This window comes from Panthera leo, chromosome B1, assembly GCF_018350215.1.
Source record: "Panthera leo isolate Ple1 chromosome B1, P.leo_Ple1_pat1.1, whole genome shotgun sequence".
Lineage (NCBI taxonomy): Eukaryota > Metazoa > Chordata > Mammalia > Carnivora > Felidae > Panthera > Panthera leo.
Window position 1 is genome coordinate 65,983,212 of NC_056682.1, and position 20,501 is coordinate 66,003,712.

General features: G+C 32.4%; 1 protein-coding gene across 1 annotated transcript in view; it reads left to right on the forward strand.

The window, feature by feature from the left end:
- Window positions 1-20,501, forward strand: part of FSTL5 (follistatin like 5) — a 793,609-nt gene that overhangs the window by 140,034 nt on the left and 633,074 nt on the right. The window contains exon 3 of the mRNA XM_042935151.1: window positions 13,540-13,573. Coding sequence (XP_042791085.1) covers window positions 13,540-13,573 — 34 coding nt within the window. The remainder of the gene's footprint in view (window positions 1-13,539; window positions 13,574-20,501) is intronic.

Sequence of the window (20,501 nt, forward strand, 5' to 3'; positions counted from 1 at the left end):
CTTATACTTGATTTCCAGGTTTATACTATTGTGGTTGGAAAAGATGCTTGATATGATTTAAGTTTTTTTAAATTTATTGATACTTGTTTTGTGGCCTAGCTTGTGATCTGTCCTAGAAGATGTTCCTTGTGCATTTGAAGATGATATATATTTTTCTATTTTGGTTGGAATGTCTATGTGTCATTTAAGACTACTGCTTCCTTATTGATTTTCTATATGAATAATCTATCTATTGATATAAGTGGGGAGTTAAAGTCCCCCACTATTATTCTATTACTGCCAAATTACGCCTTTAGGTCTCTGAATATTTTTTGTATATATTTTGGTGCTTCTATGTTGGGAATATATGTGTATTTCCTTACTTTTGAAGTGAGTCTTTTGTAGGAAGTATATAGATGAGTCTTGTTTTTTGTTTGTTTGTTTTTTTGGTTGGTTGGTTTTCATTTGTTTGCTTTTTAACCCATTCAGCCATCCTATGTCTTTTGATTGTAGTATTTAGTCCATTTACATTTAAGTTAATTATTGATAGGTATACACTTATTGTCATTTTGTTCATTGTTTTTTGGCTGTTTTTGTAGCTACTCTCTTTTCCTTTCTTTTCTTTCACTCTTCTCCCGTAGTTTGTTTTCTTCAGTGAAATATTTAGAATCCTTTCCCTTTTTCTTTTGTGTATTTACTATAACTTTGTGTGTGCGTGTGTGTGTGTGTGTGTGTGTGTGTGTTTGCGTGTGGCTACAAGCACTACACACGTAACATCTTATGTATATAACAGTCTTTTACAAGTTAATAGTAGGTTAATATTGAACCCATTTCAAAGCTATATTTTTACCCCCCCATTGTATATTTTTGATGACACACATTACGTATTTCTATTTTACATATTCCGTAACTAATTATTTCATTTTAATTAATTTTACTTCTGTCTTTTACTCTTTATACTTGCTCTTTAAGTAGTTAATCCACTGTCTTTATTATTTTTTTACCTTTTCTAATGAGTGTTTTACATAATGTGTTTTCTTATTATTATCTAGTGCCTTTCTTTTTACCTTAGAGAGGTCCTTTTAATATAATACTTCTTGTAAAACCAGTTTAGTGGTCATGAACTCCTTTAGCTATTGCTTATCTGGAAAATTCTTAATCTCTCTTTTAATTCTGAATAGACTTGCTGGCTAGAGACATTTTGGTATCTTGTATTTTTTTTTTCAACACTTCAAATACATAATGCCACTCTCATTTGGCTTGCATAATTTCTGTTCAAAACTCTGCTGATAGACTTATGGGGTTTCCTTTGTACGTAATATATTGTTTTTCCATTATGCTTTTAAGATCTGTTTCTCTTTGGGTTCATCTTATTTGGCACTCTTTGGACTTCCTGGACCTGGTAATTTCCTTCTATAAATTAGAGGAGTTTTCAGCCATTGTTTCTCCAAAAACATTTTTCTGGCTTTTTCTCTTTCTCTTCTCTTTTTGGGAGCCTATAATGTAAATGTTATTCAGCTTGATGTTGTCTCAGAGGTCCCTAAAGATTTCCTCACTTCTTTTAAGTCTGTTTTTTTTTGTTTGTTTGTTTGTTTAATTTTGCTGCTCTGTCCAGATGTTTTCCATTGTCTGTCTTACTACTTACTGATTCATGCTTCTATTTCATCTATTCTATTTTTGAACTTCTTCAGTGCATTTTTCCATTCAGTTGTAACTTTTTTGCTACTTCTTAATATTTTGTCTCTTTTTGAAACACTTCCTGTGCTCTTTCATTTCTGTCCCAAGATTAACGAACATCTTTTGATCATTACTTTGAACTCTTTATCAATGAAGTTGAAACACAGGGTGCTTATCTCACCCATTTGGGTCTCTGCTGAACAAGGAAGACAAGGCTCAGGACATTCATTCATCCTGGTTGTGTCTCAGTCTCTGTGTGGGTTGGACAGGATTCAGGCACTCATCCAGCTCTGTTGCGATTTAGGTATGTTAGTTATTTTGATCCTGGTAATTATTCCATCATGTACGTTTTTGTGTGTGTGTATGTGTGTGTATTTGTTTATATATGTAATATCACATACACTTCAGATATATACAATTATATTTGTCGATTATTCTTCAGTAAAGTTGAAAAAAGTAAACAGTTGTAAATAAAATGCCCTAGACTTCACTCACCTTTAAGTTAAAATTAGGATGATATTATAATAGCTGCTACCAATTACCTGCCCAAGCAGGAATGAAAATCCTATTAAATATTCTTTTACTTATTTTAAGGGATATCTCACTTGGGGATATCATCTTTTTAAGATGGCAGTTAAATTAATGGTTTTGTCTCCGATATCATGTAATCACATTTGCTTGAAAATGTTGTTGTGTATACCATGTTTATCATCTCCTAGAGACCTCCATGAACCCACAGGTTGACGATGTAAGTAGGGGAAGCTAGACCATGACTTTGGTCATCTCCATGAGATAAAATATATAAATAACTTAAACATTTCTTGCTATGTAGTAAGACTAATGTGCATGTTTTAATATTCCCCTTATTTGTCATTCCCTCAGGCTCCCCTCTCCTCTCCACACACCACCCCACCCCACCCCTCCACCCCCACCTATCTCCATTTTTATTCCCCAAGTCTTAATCTTCTTTTCATAGACTTGCACCCAGTCCCTCCACCTGTTGGGATGAGCAATGGTTGTGTTTATGCTTAGAGGTCATCTATTGACCTCTGTTGTGCTTATCTTCCCTATCAAGTTCCCTTGATTGCCTGTGCCCAGAATATCTTATACTCTGGAATACTTGGCTATAAGTCTTTATATTTTCTACATTGCAGGATATATTTTTTGTACAAAATACATTTTCAATAATAAATGTGGGTTATTGGTAGCCTCTGAAAAGTGTATATTACTAGAAAAAATTTACTATACTCCAGATCACTGGAAATTTACAAATTGAATCATTAGATTCTTATAACAATTATAATTTAGGATCCATTTACAGACTTAATAAATTACAAATTTAAATCTATTAAGGGATAAATTTAAAATGGAAATAATTCTAATGTAAATGTATGTATTTTAAATAATAAATCTTCACTAAGACTTCATTTCCATGTCAAAATCGTTAATTAGTGATTTATATATCTATTTATTCCAAATCCTTTAATTAGTGATTTCTGTTAGGAAAATCATCATTATTTTTCACACTTCAAAAGCACACTGTGAAAACTGTTATAATAATTGGCGTGTTTATTTAATTTATATGGCTCTTTACCAAATAGCTTTAGCTATAATACTTAAGTAGTCACAAATATTCTTCTGAAAATAGGAGAGAAGTTTCTTGAATATATTTTTATATAATACTCATGTATAAAGAAGTATGTAGGTGAGCTATGTTTACCTCTTCACTGTTTCTCCAAAAAGATTAAATATTTTACAGTTCTGTGCCTTTGCACTGCCTAATACTCTTTTCCCCATCGAATTATTTTACTACTCTTTAATTCTTAGCTCAAGCAACAATTTTCACTGTGAATTCTCCCTTTGCTTCATACTCAGCATAGACATTTTCTCCTCCCATTCTTGTTTCCACATTATCCTATAAATTCTTTATTTTTTTTCATTCTATAAATTATTTATCATTGTTTATAATTAATAGCTATCAGTCTCTCCAGACAGAATGTAAACTTATGAGATCGGAAATTTATGTTATCCATACTTCACACCTATCTCACAGTATATATATTCTAAACAAAACTTCATTCAAGGGGTGAGTAGTTTAATATGCTAATACCTTATTAAAGTGGTAACATAATCATAACATTAATAATTTCTAATTATATTTTGAATTTCTTCACACAATAATGCAATAAATGGATAAAGCCAGTTAGAATGTATATTATCAATTTAAAAAATGTAATCTCCTCCATTCTCTTTTTAGAAAAAAATGATCTATGTTTTAAAAATTAAATAGGTATGTCTGTTAAAAGTTTCCATATTTATGCTGGATATCCTTCGCAATGAAATATTGTCTACAATACAGAATTAAAATTGTCAAACATACTTAATTTTAGATATATTTTCTTTCCATTTCAAATTTATAGCTCCAAAACAGTGGCCCATCAACATAATATTAATTTTAGATTTTCCCCATATTTCAACTCGAAGTCTAATAGTGTAAAACAATGATGCTATAAAAAGGGACTGCAGAATCATCATTTTTATTTTAATATTATAGGTTAAGTTAAATAACATTTTTTCCTCCTAGAAATGTTTAAATTCTCAAATCTTTATTCCCGTAAAATAAAGTAAATAATTTTATACTTTGTATAGAAAGGAGTACATATATATGTGTGCACCATGTGTGGACTTTTAAGTGAGTAATTTCTTTTTTGATTATTTTAATCACCTACTATCCTTGTGAGTCTTTGCATTATTTTCTATATAATCTTTCTCACTACCTAATTCCTCATTTCTACAGGCTATTTTTTCTGCCCTAAATGCCCATAATGCCTTCATCTAGTTAAATCCTGATCATCTTTTAAGATCCAGTTTGTTTATGTTTTTCATGAGTACATGAACCAAAGATGTCTTTTGTGACACATTGTGAGAATTCTTATTACTTGTATTTGGCACATTATGTAGTGATAGTTTATGCATATGTCATATCCATTTAACTTGAATACACATACTCTTGTTAAAAACAGACAAAAATATTTCTAATGTTTACATTAGATTTAAACCATGAATATAATTATATATTTTTATAATAATTGATTTTATGTTAAATGTAAATACAAATACATTTCCATCATGAACTTCTAAATTTAATATTTAAAATTTCAGTATGTATGTAACAAAAGGATAATACAAATATTATTAAATATGGATTTGATTTATAAGTAAATTCAGTTCTAGTTTGATTTTTTTCAAGTCCTGTGCATGTGTCTTGTTACCTAGCTTATGACTTTAGAATTGAAAGTAATATTGAGGATATCTATCAATCCAAAACAAGTTTTTTTTAATCTTTTTCTTACTTAAAATCACATAAACATATCAAATATAATATGAATTGGCAATAATAAGTGCTATAATTTTGATATTGGAATAAATGACTTTACACCAATGTATTAAGTCAAGAAAGAAGCAGATCTATATTAACAATGTGTAGCTTTTCCAGGTCATGTTTTGAATATCTATATATATACCTGTATCTATACCTATCCATATAAATCTATAAATCTTATAGCATATATTTCTGATCAAATGTTTTGTATGCTATATTTTAGATTATATATATATATATATATATATATATATATATATATGTCTTAAAACATAAGCAAGTTACTTTGACTCCTTCATGAAACGTTGAAGCCTACTAGTTGGCCAATTTTATCATCCCATTGTGCATTTACCATGAGACACTATTTGCTATCTTGCAGTCTTACCATGCACTCTCATAGTTTCTTAACTTTGTTCAAGCTATGTTTTCTGATAGGATCTTCTTCCCATTGCTGTAGAGATGAACTACTTATTCTTACAATCTCATCTGCTCTCTGTATTTCCCAGTTTTCTGCATTCTCAAAACTTCCTTTCATCTAAGTTAAAAAGAAGACATTGTTCCCTTGACTGTGCTCTCAAGATTTTACATACATTTCCACTCTTGAATGTCACATTTTATTTTACGTATTTCTTGAGCGTGTGTCTGTCCTGCCAACAGTTTGTGAAATTCAAGTGTTCAGAGACTCTGTTAGGAATAGTGCCCACTCTTCTGCAGATACTCTTCTAAATACTGTGGGTAAACCAGTTAAGACTGCAAAGTCCCTTTTGCTCAGGGAATATACATTCCAGTAAAGGGAACATAAAATGAACAAATAAATACATATTCCAGGAAGTAGCAACTTTTGTGTGAAATGGATAAAAATTAAGAAAAGCAGCTAGTAGTGGGGGTGCTGTTTTAGAGTGGTGAAGGTTGAGGCTTGTTGAGGAGGTGATATTGGATCAAGAACATTATTCAAATTCTAAGGGGAAGTATTTTAAATAAACGATCCTAAAATTGATTAAACTAAGCAAGACTGAAAATTTGCCATTGAAGTTTACCAAAAATAGGTCTGTATCTCCAAGATTTAGGAAGCCTGATATACTGCATTTTCATTGCCAGTAGTTCTTATTTTAGAGACATTTTATAATTAAATTGCCACCAGCAAAATAAGTTTTTAAGAAAGTGTGTGCATATGTGTATGTGTGTGTGAACATGTGTGTGTATATGTGCATTGAAAGCCTGAAGGAGGGAGCTCCTGTGTTCATGGGTATGCATGCGTCATAATAGAAGAGATTTGTGATAAGATTGTGGTTGAGTGGTTTGGCTGAAAGTGTCCTATTCTTGGCTTACATGAAATTAATATTGCTTATTATTAAATATTAATATTACTTAATAGCTCTAACATAAAAAAACTTTAATATTTTACATTTTAACCACCTAGCACATGGAAATGTTAAATATATATATTGAACATGAGTGATCTACTGCACATCAACATTTCACGACTTTTGTTTGGTGGTCTTTGGTAAACAATAATTGTGTCAAAGAGAAGGGAAGAATCCTGAGAAGAAATTTAAACTAGGCAGCTATCTAAAACTAATAATGTTTACAGTTATGTTTGTTTGCCACCAAAATTTATATTTGTGCATCCTTTCTCTCCATCCATTGACTATTTTCACTGTTAGGGTCTATTAGTCTTTAGTCTTAAGTTTAAAATTATATACATTTACCTGAGTTTCTATACAATTAATGTATGTGTGTACATATACATGTATATACAATATAAGTTGTGGCAAGTATTTCTTCTTTTAATGTTTATTTTATTTTTGAGACGGAGAGAGAGACAGAGTGTGAGTGGGGGAGAGGCAGTGAGAGAGGGAGATACAGGATCTGAAGTAGGCTCTAGGCTCTGAGCTGTCAGCACAGAGCCCAACGTGGAGCTTGAACTCACAAGCCGTGAGATCATGACCTGAGCCAAAGCGCTTAACCTACTGAGCAACCCAGGTGCCCCTGTAGCAAATATTTCTAATCACATTTTATGCAATGCTGTATGTTAGACTATATATATATATATATATATATATATATATATATAATGATTCAACTTTGGTGAATGTTGACAATCTATTTGCTTCAATAACAAGTGTGGATCATATGTATTGAGAGCAAGATTACTTTAACCAGGACATATCACTTCTGGGTACTTGAGATTTATTTGTTTCTTTTGTTAATATTTAAGTTTTAAGGTTCATTATGGACTTGATTAAATGTGCCAGTAAAACTATTCAGTACATTTGACTTTTCTTAAATCTCATGACACAAGTGGTTTCTTTTTTGTTTGTTTTGCGTTTTTTTTTTCAGTATGTGATTAACCTAAACACAGTTTGAGTGTTCTTTATTATACACTTTAGGCAATGAAAAACAAATAAAGACAAAAAGACCATTTTCCCACCATGAATTAAAGAAAGTCTGTAGTCTCTCAGAAAGTCGATAGTTTTCTCAGGAAAAACAGTAGCAGCCTAGAGATCCTTTCTTTCTCACTATTGCAAGGGGAAAATGCTGCATTTTACGTACTTGATGTTCCTTACTTCCTTCATGTAGTATAGACATTATTTTTCTGTATATTCAAAAGAAAGACTAAGTATACCTCTTTAAGGGACCAGGTCTATTGAACCTGTACTTGCTTCATTCTTATATCCCTCTTTGTGAAGGAAAGCCTGTGGGATGACCAAAAAGCACTTCATTAGTCTCATTAATCTACAATATGCATATGCAAATTGAAAATAAGAGTATCATGGGTATTATTTGAATGAGGTTCATGTATTTTTTTTAATGCTTAATTATTTTGACAGAGAGAGAGAGAGCACATGCGTGCTGGAGCTAGGGAGAGGCAGAGAGAAGGGGACTCATAGAATCCCAAGTAGTCTCCGTGCTGTTAGTTCAAAGCCCAATGTGTCATGTTCTTTTTTCTTTTTAAGTGATTTAAGCTTTATATTATGGAGTGAGAGGACAATTCACTGTCTAATGTTTATAACAATGCTGTTATGATGGAAATGATTCACTTAGCATTTAGATGGTGTCTTCTCTTTCTAGAGAGCATGGACTTCTCAGTAAGAAAGAAGGAACCGGGTAAACTATGAAGATATTGTGGCCAAACATTTACTTTTAGTGCTTGATAAAGAGACATCAGCTTTTTATGTTATAGGCATCACGAGATGTTAGTAAATGACATTCTATAAATCCAAATACTAGATAAGAAATATTCTTAATAATATCTTATAGATTGAAGATATTATTCTGCCCTTAAATGGAACTAGTAACCTGTACATTAGTGTTATATGGCCATAGTCTTGTTTGCTTAGATACTTTAGAATCACAACATCTCATTTTAAAAATTATTGTGTACCCCAACTGGACTTAATTTTATACTGGCTTAGCTAGTTCTATTTATTATGTTGTATCTTTTTATATTTAAGATATTATACAATCATGTGTTCTTTCTGAATCCATACTACTACCCAGATTGTCTTTGCCAATCTTTATCATACTGTCTGCAAGGATCTATTTACTCATTTCTACCATTAAGCTGGATTTCATGGAGTCTATTTATATAATTAATATAGCACTTTGGGATTCTTCCAAGAAACGGTGTAGTACAAAGTAAAACACAAATGGTTTGCTATTATTTAATTTTGATATGTTGCCAAAATATATTTCTTATTTTAAGACAAGATCAATTTATCAGAAAGTCTTTTGAAAGAATATTAAAATTGAGTTATGCCAAGGGATTGGCATTCTACCATTGCAGACGAGACTAAGTTTTCCTAATGTAAGAATGTTTTTCGAGTGTATCATGAGTCCAGGATAACAAATCTTTCTGATCTTTTAAGAGTTCTCACATAATTAAATAATCACATTTTTCTCCTTAATATTTCTCCATTAAAAAATTAACATTTAAAACATGAAGTAATGGCATATGAAATAAAATTCTGGGAAGTATATTGTCAGGTGAATAAAGCAACATTTTAGTCATAGAAACAACTTGGACAGTTACTACTTTGAAAATCCTAAATAATGTTCATTAAGTCTCAACTGAGATGGTTCTAGATCAAGTCTTGCAGTGAATTAAGTAGTTTATCCTTATTTGATTCTTACTTTACAGGTTTATTAGTCTCAGTCCATTAAATTAATTTCTATTTTTTTCTTTAGATACATGCTTCTTAAACATTTCCAGTTTATAGAGTATTTAAGGCTATTTTCTTTGGTAATTTATAATATGTACAATTTTGTAAATAGAAAATTAGGTTTTCAGAAACAAATACAATAAGATATAATATCAGTGAGTATTAAGTCTGTTTGACTATAGTCAAAATAAGGCTAATATCAGTATCATGCAAACTTATGATGGCAAAACCCAATTAGGATTTTTACAGTACCAAGCTGTCCTACACACCTAGTCTCCCAAAAAGCAGTGCATTTAAAAATCTTCTTTATCTCCTCAAATTACTGACAAATCAGCCTACTTCATCACTCAGCCAACTGCCCTTCTAATGGATAAAGAAAATAAATCCTCACAGATTAAAAATTTTAAATTAATCATATCAAACCTATAAACCTCTTGCATCTATGCCTGCACCTCTCTGTGCCCACCTGTTATATTGGAGAAACTGGTTCTCCTCCTATCTAAACGTCTCCACTCAAGTTCTGTGTCACATTCAATAACCTTATTATCAGTCATACCATCTCTCCCTTTTATCATGATCCTTTCCATTTCTACTATGTACCCCCCTCATTTACACATTCTCAATTCTCACTGATATAGATAATATAAAACTAAACATGAAACAAAGAGATGAACAAAAACAAACACAATACCTGCACAGATTTCACTTTACTCTCTAGCTACAAACCACCCGGGTCTTTCTTTCCTTGCTAGTTTCTTCCATTCCATTTTTACTGTTTCATACATTGCTTCCTTTAAGTCAATGGTTACATCTATGTCACTTTTTCTAATGGGCATTGCCGTAGACATAATCATACTTGGTCTGTCAGAAGAAGTCTAGACTATTGAAAATTTACCCCTGTATAAGATATTCCCTGGGAGTCCATGATTCCACCTTTTTGTGTTTTTGTTTTTTCCTCCTATAATTTGTCCATTCTTCTATTCTCTTTTGTTGTTTAATTAAACTTTATATTTTTCTTATATTGTTTCCAGTACTCAATTCTAGCTCATTCAACTATACTATATGTTCTCCAGATGCAGTACTGATGATTTATACATAGGATGGTGGTTTCTAAATTTATATGTCTTGTTGACATATCTCTTATGAGTTCCAGACATTTTAACCATCTGCCTACTTTGTGTCCTCAGAGTTATATTTAAAGTAAAATAAAAGTCAGCATGTTCAAATATCAAATCCATGAAAAATTCAGGCTCTTCATCTCTTAAGAGATAAAGTAGATAAGGATTACTTTGAGCAACTAGAAGAATGGAGAGATGAGGAAGACGGAGATGAGAAAGATGGCCAAAGAAGTAAGGAAAAATCAGAAGTTCAGTTTTGGACGTGATAAGTGGGATGTTATTAGACATCCAAGTAGAGATGTCAAAAATACATGTATGAGGCTGAAGTTCAATGGAGAGAATTGGCTAGAGATATAAATTTGAGAGTCGTTAGGAAAAGGATGGTGGTTAAGGCCATAAGAACAGATAAGATCACCAAAGAAGTGAGATGTGTATGGGAAAAGGTAAGGGTTCAATATCTCCAAACCTAGTATTTAGAAATTGAGGGGATGAGGAGGAATCAGTAAAGGAGATGCAAAAGGGGTGGTCAGACAAGAGAAAAATTCACAGAGTGAGACAGTATCAGAAATCAAGTGAAGAAGGAATAGAAATCCTTCTCATGACTCAGATCCTTGAAATCACCCTCATCTATTCTATATCTCACACCCCAAATTTATTCTGTCAGGAAATCTTGACAGTTACAACTGATATTTCAACTCCACTGTTATCACACTGTTTTATGCCATTATCACTTCCCATCTGGATTACTGTGATACCCTTCCACCTGGTCCGTCTAATTTTGTCCTTGCCCTGTTTAACCTATTTTAGTAGCCAGAATGATTCTACTTAAATGCAATTAAGATAATGTTACTCTTCTGTGAAGAAACTTCTGATTGTTTTCTCAACTATCTCAGTGTAAGAGCCAAAGATCTAACAAGTGCCCAGGTGCTAATCTAACTGACCCCTATTAGCTCCCTTATTGTATTTTCTACTAAATTCCCCTTACTCAGTCTAGTTTATTCACACTGGTCTCCTTGGTAGCTTTGACAATGCCAAGAATTTCTGTACCTCAGGAAATGTACCGTTGTTTTTCTCCCCTAGAATATATTTTCCCCAGATAAATGCTTGGAATAATATCCTCTCATTTCACTCAAAATTTTGTTCAAAAGTCATTTTATCAGTTGATAGACATTTTGGCTCTTCCATAATTTGGCTATTATTGTTAATGCTGCTATAAGCATGTGTCTCTTCGAATCAGTATTTTGTATCCTTTGGGCAAATATCTGGTAGTGTAATTGCTGGGTCATAGGGTAGTTCTATTTTTAACTTTTTGAGGAATTGCCATACTGTTTTCCAGAGTGACTCTTGCCATTTATAATGATGTGAATGGAGCTAGAGTTATTATGCTAAGCAAAATAAGTCAATCAGAGGAAGGCAATTACCAAATGATTTCACTCATATGTGGAATTTCAGAAAGAAAACAGCTGGACATAGAGGAAAAGAAAAAAAAAAGGAGAGAGGGAGGCAAACTGTAAGAGAATCTTAACCATAGAGAACAAACTGAGGGTTGATGGAAGGGAGGTGGGTATGGGGATGGGTTAAATGAGTGGTGGGCATTAAGGAGGGCACTTACAGGGTGTAAGTGATGAAACACTAAATTCTACTCCCGAAACTAATATTACACTATGTGTTAACTAACTAAAATTTAAATAAAACTTGAAACATAAAAAAGACATTTTATCGTTGTAGACCTAGGTAAAATTGCAGTCACTTATTCTAAAACTACCTTCTATGATATATCTTTTTTCCTAAATAGAACTTATTAACATTTAAGCAGTATGTTACTTTAAGGACATTTTTTTTTGTTTTATTTGTTTGTTTCGTTTTGTTTTGTTTCTGTTTTGTTCATCCTTTGTAGACTTGTCACCTAAAGCAGTGTCTGGCACATGAAAGCAATCTATACATATTTATTCAAAGAACGAATGACTCAATGAATGAAAGAATCAATGGAATCAAAGGAGGAGAGAGGACAGAGAGATTATTTTTCATTAACAAATACCTCTTTGGAGAATTTACGCTTGCTTATCTTATATTATGAAAGAATAATGTATTTTTAAATCAAGTAATTAAAATTTAAATTTTAGTTTAAATGAACAACAGATATTCTAAATTAAAAATAAACCTGAAGTAGAAAAAAATCAATTAGCAAAAAACAGTACAGAATTCAAAAACAAAGGCTGGATAAATTAGGCAAAGAGAAATAGCACATAAAGTATTAAAGTCTAATAGAATCATACATTGGATAAGGATATTCCATAAAAATACATTTGTCAATATGCATTTTTGTTCTCAAATCTGACTCTGGGATTAATACCTGCCACAAAATAAATTCTTAATATTTTTCATTATTTTCATAAATTTTACCAAAATTTATTGACATTGAGACATTTCTGAAGTATGTGTATCTATATCTATCTCTATAACTATATCTATATCTATCTATAATTTTAATTAGAAATTTATTTCAAAATTATTTTTAGTGTGAGGCCCTGAAACTTTTAGACAGAGTAAACTGTGCTTGAATATTAATTGACAAGTTATAGAGGGCACAATTTCTACTTAAAAACTTGAAAGCAAGCTAATTCTTTTGGGGTTGCCTGGTAACTAATAAGGAGTATGTCAAATTGAAAGACAGGTCTGACTGAAGCAGCCTTTGAATAAATAATAGAATTGTTGTCAACTTTAGCCTTAGAGAAGTGAGGCAGGGACCAATTCTAAGTTAAACTGAAGAAAAGACAGTTGAAATGTCTTTTGTGTTTTTTTACTGAATTGTCCACTGTTTGCCCTTAAACATTTTTCCTCACCACCAATTTGTGATTAATGTGGAGACATTAATAGAAAATTCTGAAGATATCATTCAATATCTGTTGAAATTAAATGAAAATGCCCTGAGGCATTTGAGAGTCATGGTTACTTATTATTCATTACCATTTACTTTTTTTATAAATCCATATTAATACAATGTATCAGTTTCTTAAAGAAATATATGGACACTAAGAGTGATTACTGCTCTGATAAAAGATTTGACATAAGTGGCTTTTAAGGTGAGAATTGTGTTACAATGACTCTAGGGTATACGTACAACAAAATACCTGGACAAGTCTTTAGTTACAATGATATGCTGTATCAAGCTGTTGATCACATACTCACAGATTTTGACCTATTTCTGTTTTAATTCCAGCAGGAAAAGAGTCAAGAAAGTTCAAGAATCAAAGGTAAGAAATGGCTGTTTTAAGATCATAGTTTCATAAATTCACGTGAGTATAGAAGAAAAAAAAATCATGCAGCTTTGGACATAGTTAAAAATGAGGAAACAATAAGAATTCAAAATCTTCAATGTGGTTTTAAGGGCATTGTGAGCTCTGTGGAAATTCTACAAGGTCACTGGGGATCCTCTGTTGAGGTTTCCTTTTTTTCATACTGTGCTGTTGGGAACTTCAACCTAATTTTCTGTTAGTTTTCTGAATTGTTCTCCTGGAGTTCCTCCATCAGACATTGTCCAGAAGAGCTGGTGTTCTGTTACATCTATGATTCACCAGATAAACTTTACAAAATATGTCTCATGGAAGATCTATTAAATCACTGGTATCTTATTTTATTTTCTACGAAAAAAGCAAGAACATATTTATATATTAAAAGTTGGCGGTAGCTTTTAGTATGGTGTGGTCAACTCTAGTTAGACATAGGGAAACTCTTTTCCCCACAATGACACTCTTATGTTTTGATGTTTGTTTACTTGTTGAGATAATCAATTACTCTAGGTAGATTGTAGTTCTTCAGCAAAAGGTTGCCATTCGCTTGTGTATGCAGATCATAATAATGAATCTTAACTGATTTTTCCTGGGTTAATTCTTCCAGCCTCTCCATTCAGGTGCTGGTCCTTCTTATTGCACAATTTGGACATCCTCACTCACCAATCCCTTTCCAGTAGGCATTTAGTCACAAGCCTGACTATGGGCTGAAGTACTGTTTTCCTGTTTCCTTCTACCCTTTTTGCATAGGAAGATAGGTTTGTTTTTATTTTACTTTTTCTTGGAGTTCTACAAAACCAAAACTAACATCAAAACCAAAAACCAAAACCAAAACCAAAAACCGTGAAGTTACCAAGTATACATGTACTTCTAAAATGATGAAGGGGAAATTATTTTTCTGAGGGTCTCTAAATCGACAATATCAACCTTGCTTACTAATAAATCCAAATAGAATATTCTCTGCACACTTCCCTGCAAGCAATTGAATTACTCAATTTGTTTTCCGTGTTTGGTCATCTGTGTGTGTCTGCATTCCTGAAGAATATGAAAAGGTATACTTTTTTTTTTCATTTTGCTAGGTATGTTTTATTCAAATGAATTATGGAAGACGGCCCTTCCAGGGATTCCCAAACTATTTGTGTTCTTTTTCAGCAAACTGAAGTATGTCTTGTTATTTTATATGTGAAATTATTACACTTATTTATCCTCAAAGCACTCATATTAACTCAAAGTTTCATACTTTTGTGTTACAAAGGGGAATTTCTATTCCAAGATGTGCTGTATGATGTGCATTTAAATGATACGTGCATTTTAAGCATATTGAGTACACATCTTCCTTCTCGTGAAGGGTCCCAGTGTTTCAAGTTAAACTTAAATCATATTTATAATTCTGTTATAGTTGAAATAAGTTTAGTATAGCTTTCTTCTTGATAACTTATTGTCTTGGGATATATAAATCCTATCATCTGAAGTAGTAGAAATTATATTTTTTCTACTAGTACCTAGTAACATGTTTTCTTTTACAATGTAATAAAATTTCAAGATGATGTTTGCCACTTCTTTAACTGTTATTGGCTGACACATGGTTCAGAACTCTCACATTATGGCTTGTAGGCTACTGAGTTGTAAGTAAACCAGAGACATACTGTTTTGTTGGGACCTGTTGCCTAACTCTACTTAGAATTCAATATTTTTCTTGACTATTTATGGGAATCATCTTGAAATGTTTTTTTTTTACTGGAAATTACAAATGGCATGAAAATGTCTTTAAAGTTTAATATTAAGAAAAAAAGAATTGAATAAAACAAATAGTTTACATATTGATAGATGAGAAAAATTCTAAAAATCAAATATTGTACATATTTTGGTAACTATTGAAATGTGAGTTATGTTCTCTTGACGTTAGTAATCAGTTGTAACATCTAATTCCCTAGACTTCCTGACTAATTGGTATTCTTATTCATTAGGACATGTTTATTATATAGTCAGGAATATATGCAGGGGAAGTCTTTAACCTTTTAATTTTCTGCATTCTGTACTTATTCTTGCTTATGACAAAAATTCCATCCTCATTATACCAGTGACCTGAAGTCACATAAATTCACAAAGCAGTCCAGTGAAAATCAATCAGTCTTTCCTCTGTACATGGAAATATATATTGAAATGTTTGGAAACTTGCAACTCTAACCCTGATTAATTATTTGATACACATGCTCCTATTCTAATATTATTTTGAAATACCATAGAATCCAATATGTACATATTCTAAAATTATATTTATATGAATTCAATTGACAAAATGAATTTGGGTTCAATAGTATACCATTGGATTCTCAATTGATTTCCACATTAAGATTGCGTATGTTGTCAAATGAATTAGGGCTTAAGCTCTAGTTAGTACACAATTTTGAGGTTTACAATTATGTAAGATATCCTTTCTTAACGTTCCATTGACAAGGATAGCAGGATCATCGTATTAACAGGTGTAAAAGAATGATCAACTCTTTGGGAAGCCGTATTTCACACTGCTCTCCAGTGACATTACAAGTACATTAGGATAGGATATATTATGTGTTTAAAATTCATTAAGAATTTGAGGGGTGCCCGAGTGGCTCAGTCAGTTAAACGTTCCACTCTTGATTTTGGCCCAGGTCATGATTTCATGGTTGGTGAGACCAAGCCCCACATTGGTCTCTGTGCTGACAGTGCAAAGCTTGCTTTGATTCTCTCTCCCTCCCCTTTCCCCATTTGTGCTGTCTCTGTCTCTCAAAATAAATAAACTTAAAAAAATCCATTAGGAAATTGATAAATATTGTTAGGAAATAATTTCCTTTGAAGAATAGTTCATTACAATACAAGGGGAATAAATCAGTTGTCCTCTGCCAATATTTCTCAGGGGAGTATTTTAATTTGTGATTTGCTTATTCATTTATATTTAAGAGCCTCTCTCTAGACTTCTCAGTGATAAAACAGTAACTGTTTGTGACAAAAAATTAAATGATTCTTCCTTTACAAAAAGCATAAAACTTCTGTCAACTTAATTGAGCTTTGAATTTTCCAAAAATAATTTAAAATACTTAACTACAATCAGAAGGACAATATCACTATGGAAAGTTTACATATGGTTATGCTGTAGTATGTTCCTGAGTATGTGCTTGATCTTCTGTTATTAAAAGTATGTTTGTCCATTCACCAAAAAGATTCAGTTCTTTTTTTTTTTTATTTTTTTAATATGAAATTTATTGTCAAATTGGTTTCCATACAACACCCAGTGCTCAGCCCAACAGGTGCCTTCCTCAATACCCATCACCCACCCTTTCCTCCCTCCCACCCCCCATCAACCCTCAGTTTGCTCTCAGTTTTTAAGAGTCTCTTATGGTTTGGCTCCCTCCCTCTCTAACCTCTTTTTTTTTCCTTCCCCTCCCCCCATGGTCTTCTGTTAAGTTTCTCATGATCCACATAAGAGTGAAAACATATGGTATCTGTCTTTCTCTGTATGGCTTATTTCACTTAGCATCACACTCTCCAGTTCCATCCACGTTGCTACAAAAAGGCCATATTTCCTTCTTTCTCATTGCCACGTAATATTCCATTATGTATATAAACCACAATTTCTTTATCCATTCATCAGTTGATGGACCTTTAGGCCCTTTCCATAATTTGGCTATTGTTGAAAGTGGTGCTATAAACATTGGGGTACAAGTGCCCCTCTGCACCAGCACTCCTGTATCCCTTGGGTCAATTCCTAGCAGTGCTATTGCTGGGTCATAGGGTAGATCTATTTTTAATTTTTTGAGGAACCTCCATACTGTTTTCCAGAGCGGTTGCATTCCCACCAACAGTGCACATCCTCACCAGCATCTATAGTCTCCTGATTTGTTCATTTTAGCCACCCTGACTAACATGAGGTGGTATCTGAGTGCGGTCTGATTTGTATTTCCCTGATGAGGAGCGACGTTGAGCATCTTTTCATGTGCCATCAAAATCCTAGAGGAAAAAGCAGGAAAAAACTCTCTAACCTCAGCCTCAGCAATTTCTTACTTTACACATCTCCAGAGGCAAGGGAATTAAAAGCAAAAATGAACTATTGGGACCTCATGAAGATAAAAAGCTTCTGCACTGCAAAGGAAACAGTCAACAAAACTAAAAGGCAACCAGTGGAATGGGAAAAGATATTTGCAAATGACATATCAAACAAAGGGCTAGTATCCAAAATCTATAAAGAACTCACCAAACTCCACACCAAGAAACAAATAATCCAGTGAAGAAATGGGCAGAAAACATGAATAGACACTTCTCTAAAGAAGACATCCAGATGGCCAACAGGCACATGAAAAGATTCAGTTCTTTTATCATGCATTTTTCCTTCCTCTCTTTTCAAGTGGAAACTTTTAGCTCTTATCATTCAGAAGTGATAAAAATAAAGTATACCCACTTTCATTGCTAGTTATATGTTGGGGGACACTGAGGACTAAAGTTGGTTCCTTAAGAGTCACTTACATGGCATCTATTTCTTCATTAAAAAAAATTTAATGTTTATTTATTTTTGAGAGAGAGAGCGAGACAGAGAATGCTAGCGGGGGAGGAGCAGAGAGCAAGAGGTAGACACAGAATCTGAAGCAGGCTCTAGGCTCTGAGCTATCAGCACAGAGCCCAATGTGGGGCTCAGACTCAGAAACTGTGAGGTCATGACCCGAGTCGAAGTCAGACACTTAACCAACTGCGCCACCCAGGAGCCCTAACATCTATCTTTTCTTAAATATCTAATAGATGTCAGAGATTGGATTGAGCTTTTTACAGGTATTATCTCGTTTTAATCCTCAAACACATTACTAGGTGAGATTTAGGATTCCAACATGACAGCATTTGGAGAAAGCACATCTAAAGTAAATAATTCAGAAAACTATTATCATTTTGTTCTATTTTTAAATGGGTCGCATTTTATTTAACCAGTACCAATTATACATTAAACACATTTAGCGTGCTGTTATTAGTGATGCTTTTTTACATTTTCATGGATTTGATACATATGATTTTTATTATTTATGTATTATTTTTCTTTAATGGTATGGTGTTACAAATATTCCCCTACTGCTAATTTGTATAAATACTGCTCAGGGCTTTGTAACTTTAAGAAAAATTTGATAGTGATACATGTGGCATAGTAATGTCCTAAGGGACAGAGGAAAGAATTGTGCCAGCTTGTTCAATAAATATTTGTGATCTTTGACTAGTGACTTAACCCTCCAGAAGTAGTTCATTTTTTCTAGTTAATATTAACATAACATACTCCATGATATCAATAGTCATTTTATATGTATGAAAGTCTAAGGCTTATACTTCTTTAAAAATATTGGACAATGCTATTATTAAAAACACTTATCTCTTGAAACTCCATAAATCTCCATAGGTTCTATATGGCAAGTATTATGTCATAGATATTTGACTATGAGAGAAATGTAAGCTGCACAATTGTTCTCCCTAGATACACACATTCGTACATGCAGTGAACAATAAAGACAGTGTTATGTTAAGACCATACCTAATGAAATTTAAGGTGTGTGTTTGGGGGTGCTTGGGTGGCTCAGTTGGTTAAGTGTCTGACTCTTGGTTTCGGTTCAGGTTTGTGGATTCAAACCCCATATCACACTCCGTGTTGACAGCACAGGGCCTACTTGGGATTCTCTCCCTCTCCCTTTCTCTCTGCCCCTCCCCTGCTTGGGCTTTCTCTCTCTCAAAATAAATAAATAGACTTAAAAAAAAAAAGGTGTATGTTTGGGACAATAAATACTATGGAACCTGTAGTCTTTACACACAAGCACATACACACACACAGTCATACATGCTGTTTACTTTTATGCAACTATGTATTCAGATTATTTTATTTCCTACAGCACAAAATTGCCAGTCCAGAGCACTGAAATGATGTGATACGTACAGGGGTATATATATATATTATATATATATATATATATATAATATATATATATCCATCCATATATAGATATCCATATACAGTATATATATATATACACACATATATATATGTATGTATATATATCCATCCATATATAGATATCCATATACAGTATATCTATATATACACACATATATACTTATATATATAATATATATAATTTATCTCTATATATTATATACATACATATACATTATATATGTATGTAATATTGAATTGGAATGCTAATAAACTTCTAATCTGGGTTGCCTGAATATTCAGAGCTCTTTTCACTAGAATAATCTCACAGAGTCACTGAGGTTAGCTCACTTCCTTAATATCAGGTAACTAGTCAGAAACAGTTATTGGATATGGATAGACCTTCAAATTTGTATTCCTGAAAGCCACTGGACACATTACATTAATAAATGAAAATATTATGTAAAACTGAAAGATGGGAATTCATATATATGAGACCTTCATGAGACTCTTTGTCTAATTGTTGGATGTCTTTATGTTTAGAAAATAAAATATAGCCATACAATAAGTAATGCCTGAAATGGAGACTGTTACCATTATATGAAATTCAGAGTTGCTATATTTTTAATCAATTACAATATAATACATAATGAATGCTAGGTATTTTGGTATTCAGTGTAGAAAGCTATTGCTGAGAAAAATAATTGCAAATTTTATGAAAACTGTGGTTTTTTTGTCTATAATATCCAAGTTATAATCCTTCAGAAGTTTTAAGTATCTAAAAGACAAGAAAACTCAGGTCTAGAAAATGTCAACCAAAGGATTATTTTATTTGTTTTTGGCAAAACTATAATGTTGGATAAACTCTAGACAAGTGTACTTATGGAAGACTTGTGATAATAATTATTAAAAAAATAAATGTAAAAATATGTAAGGGAGCAATAATTTTTTTCTATA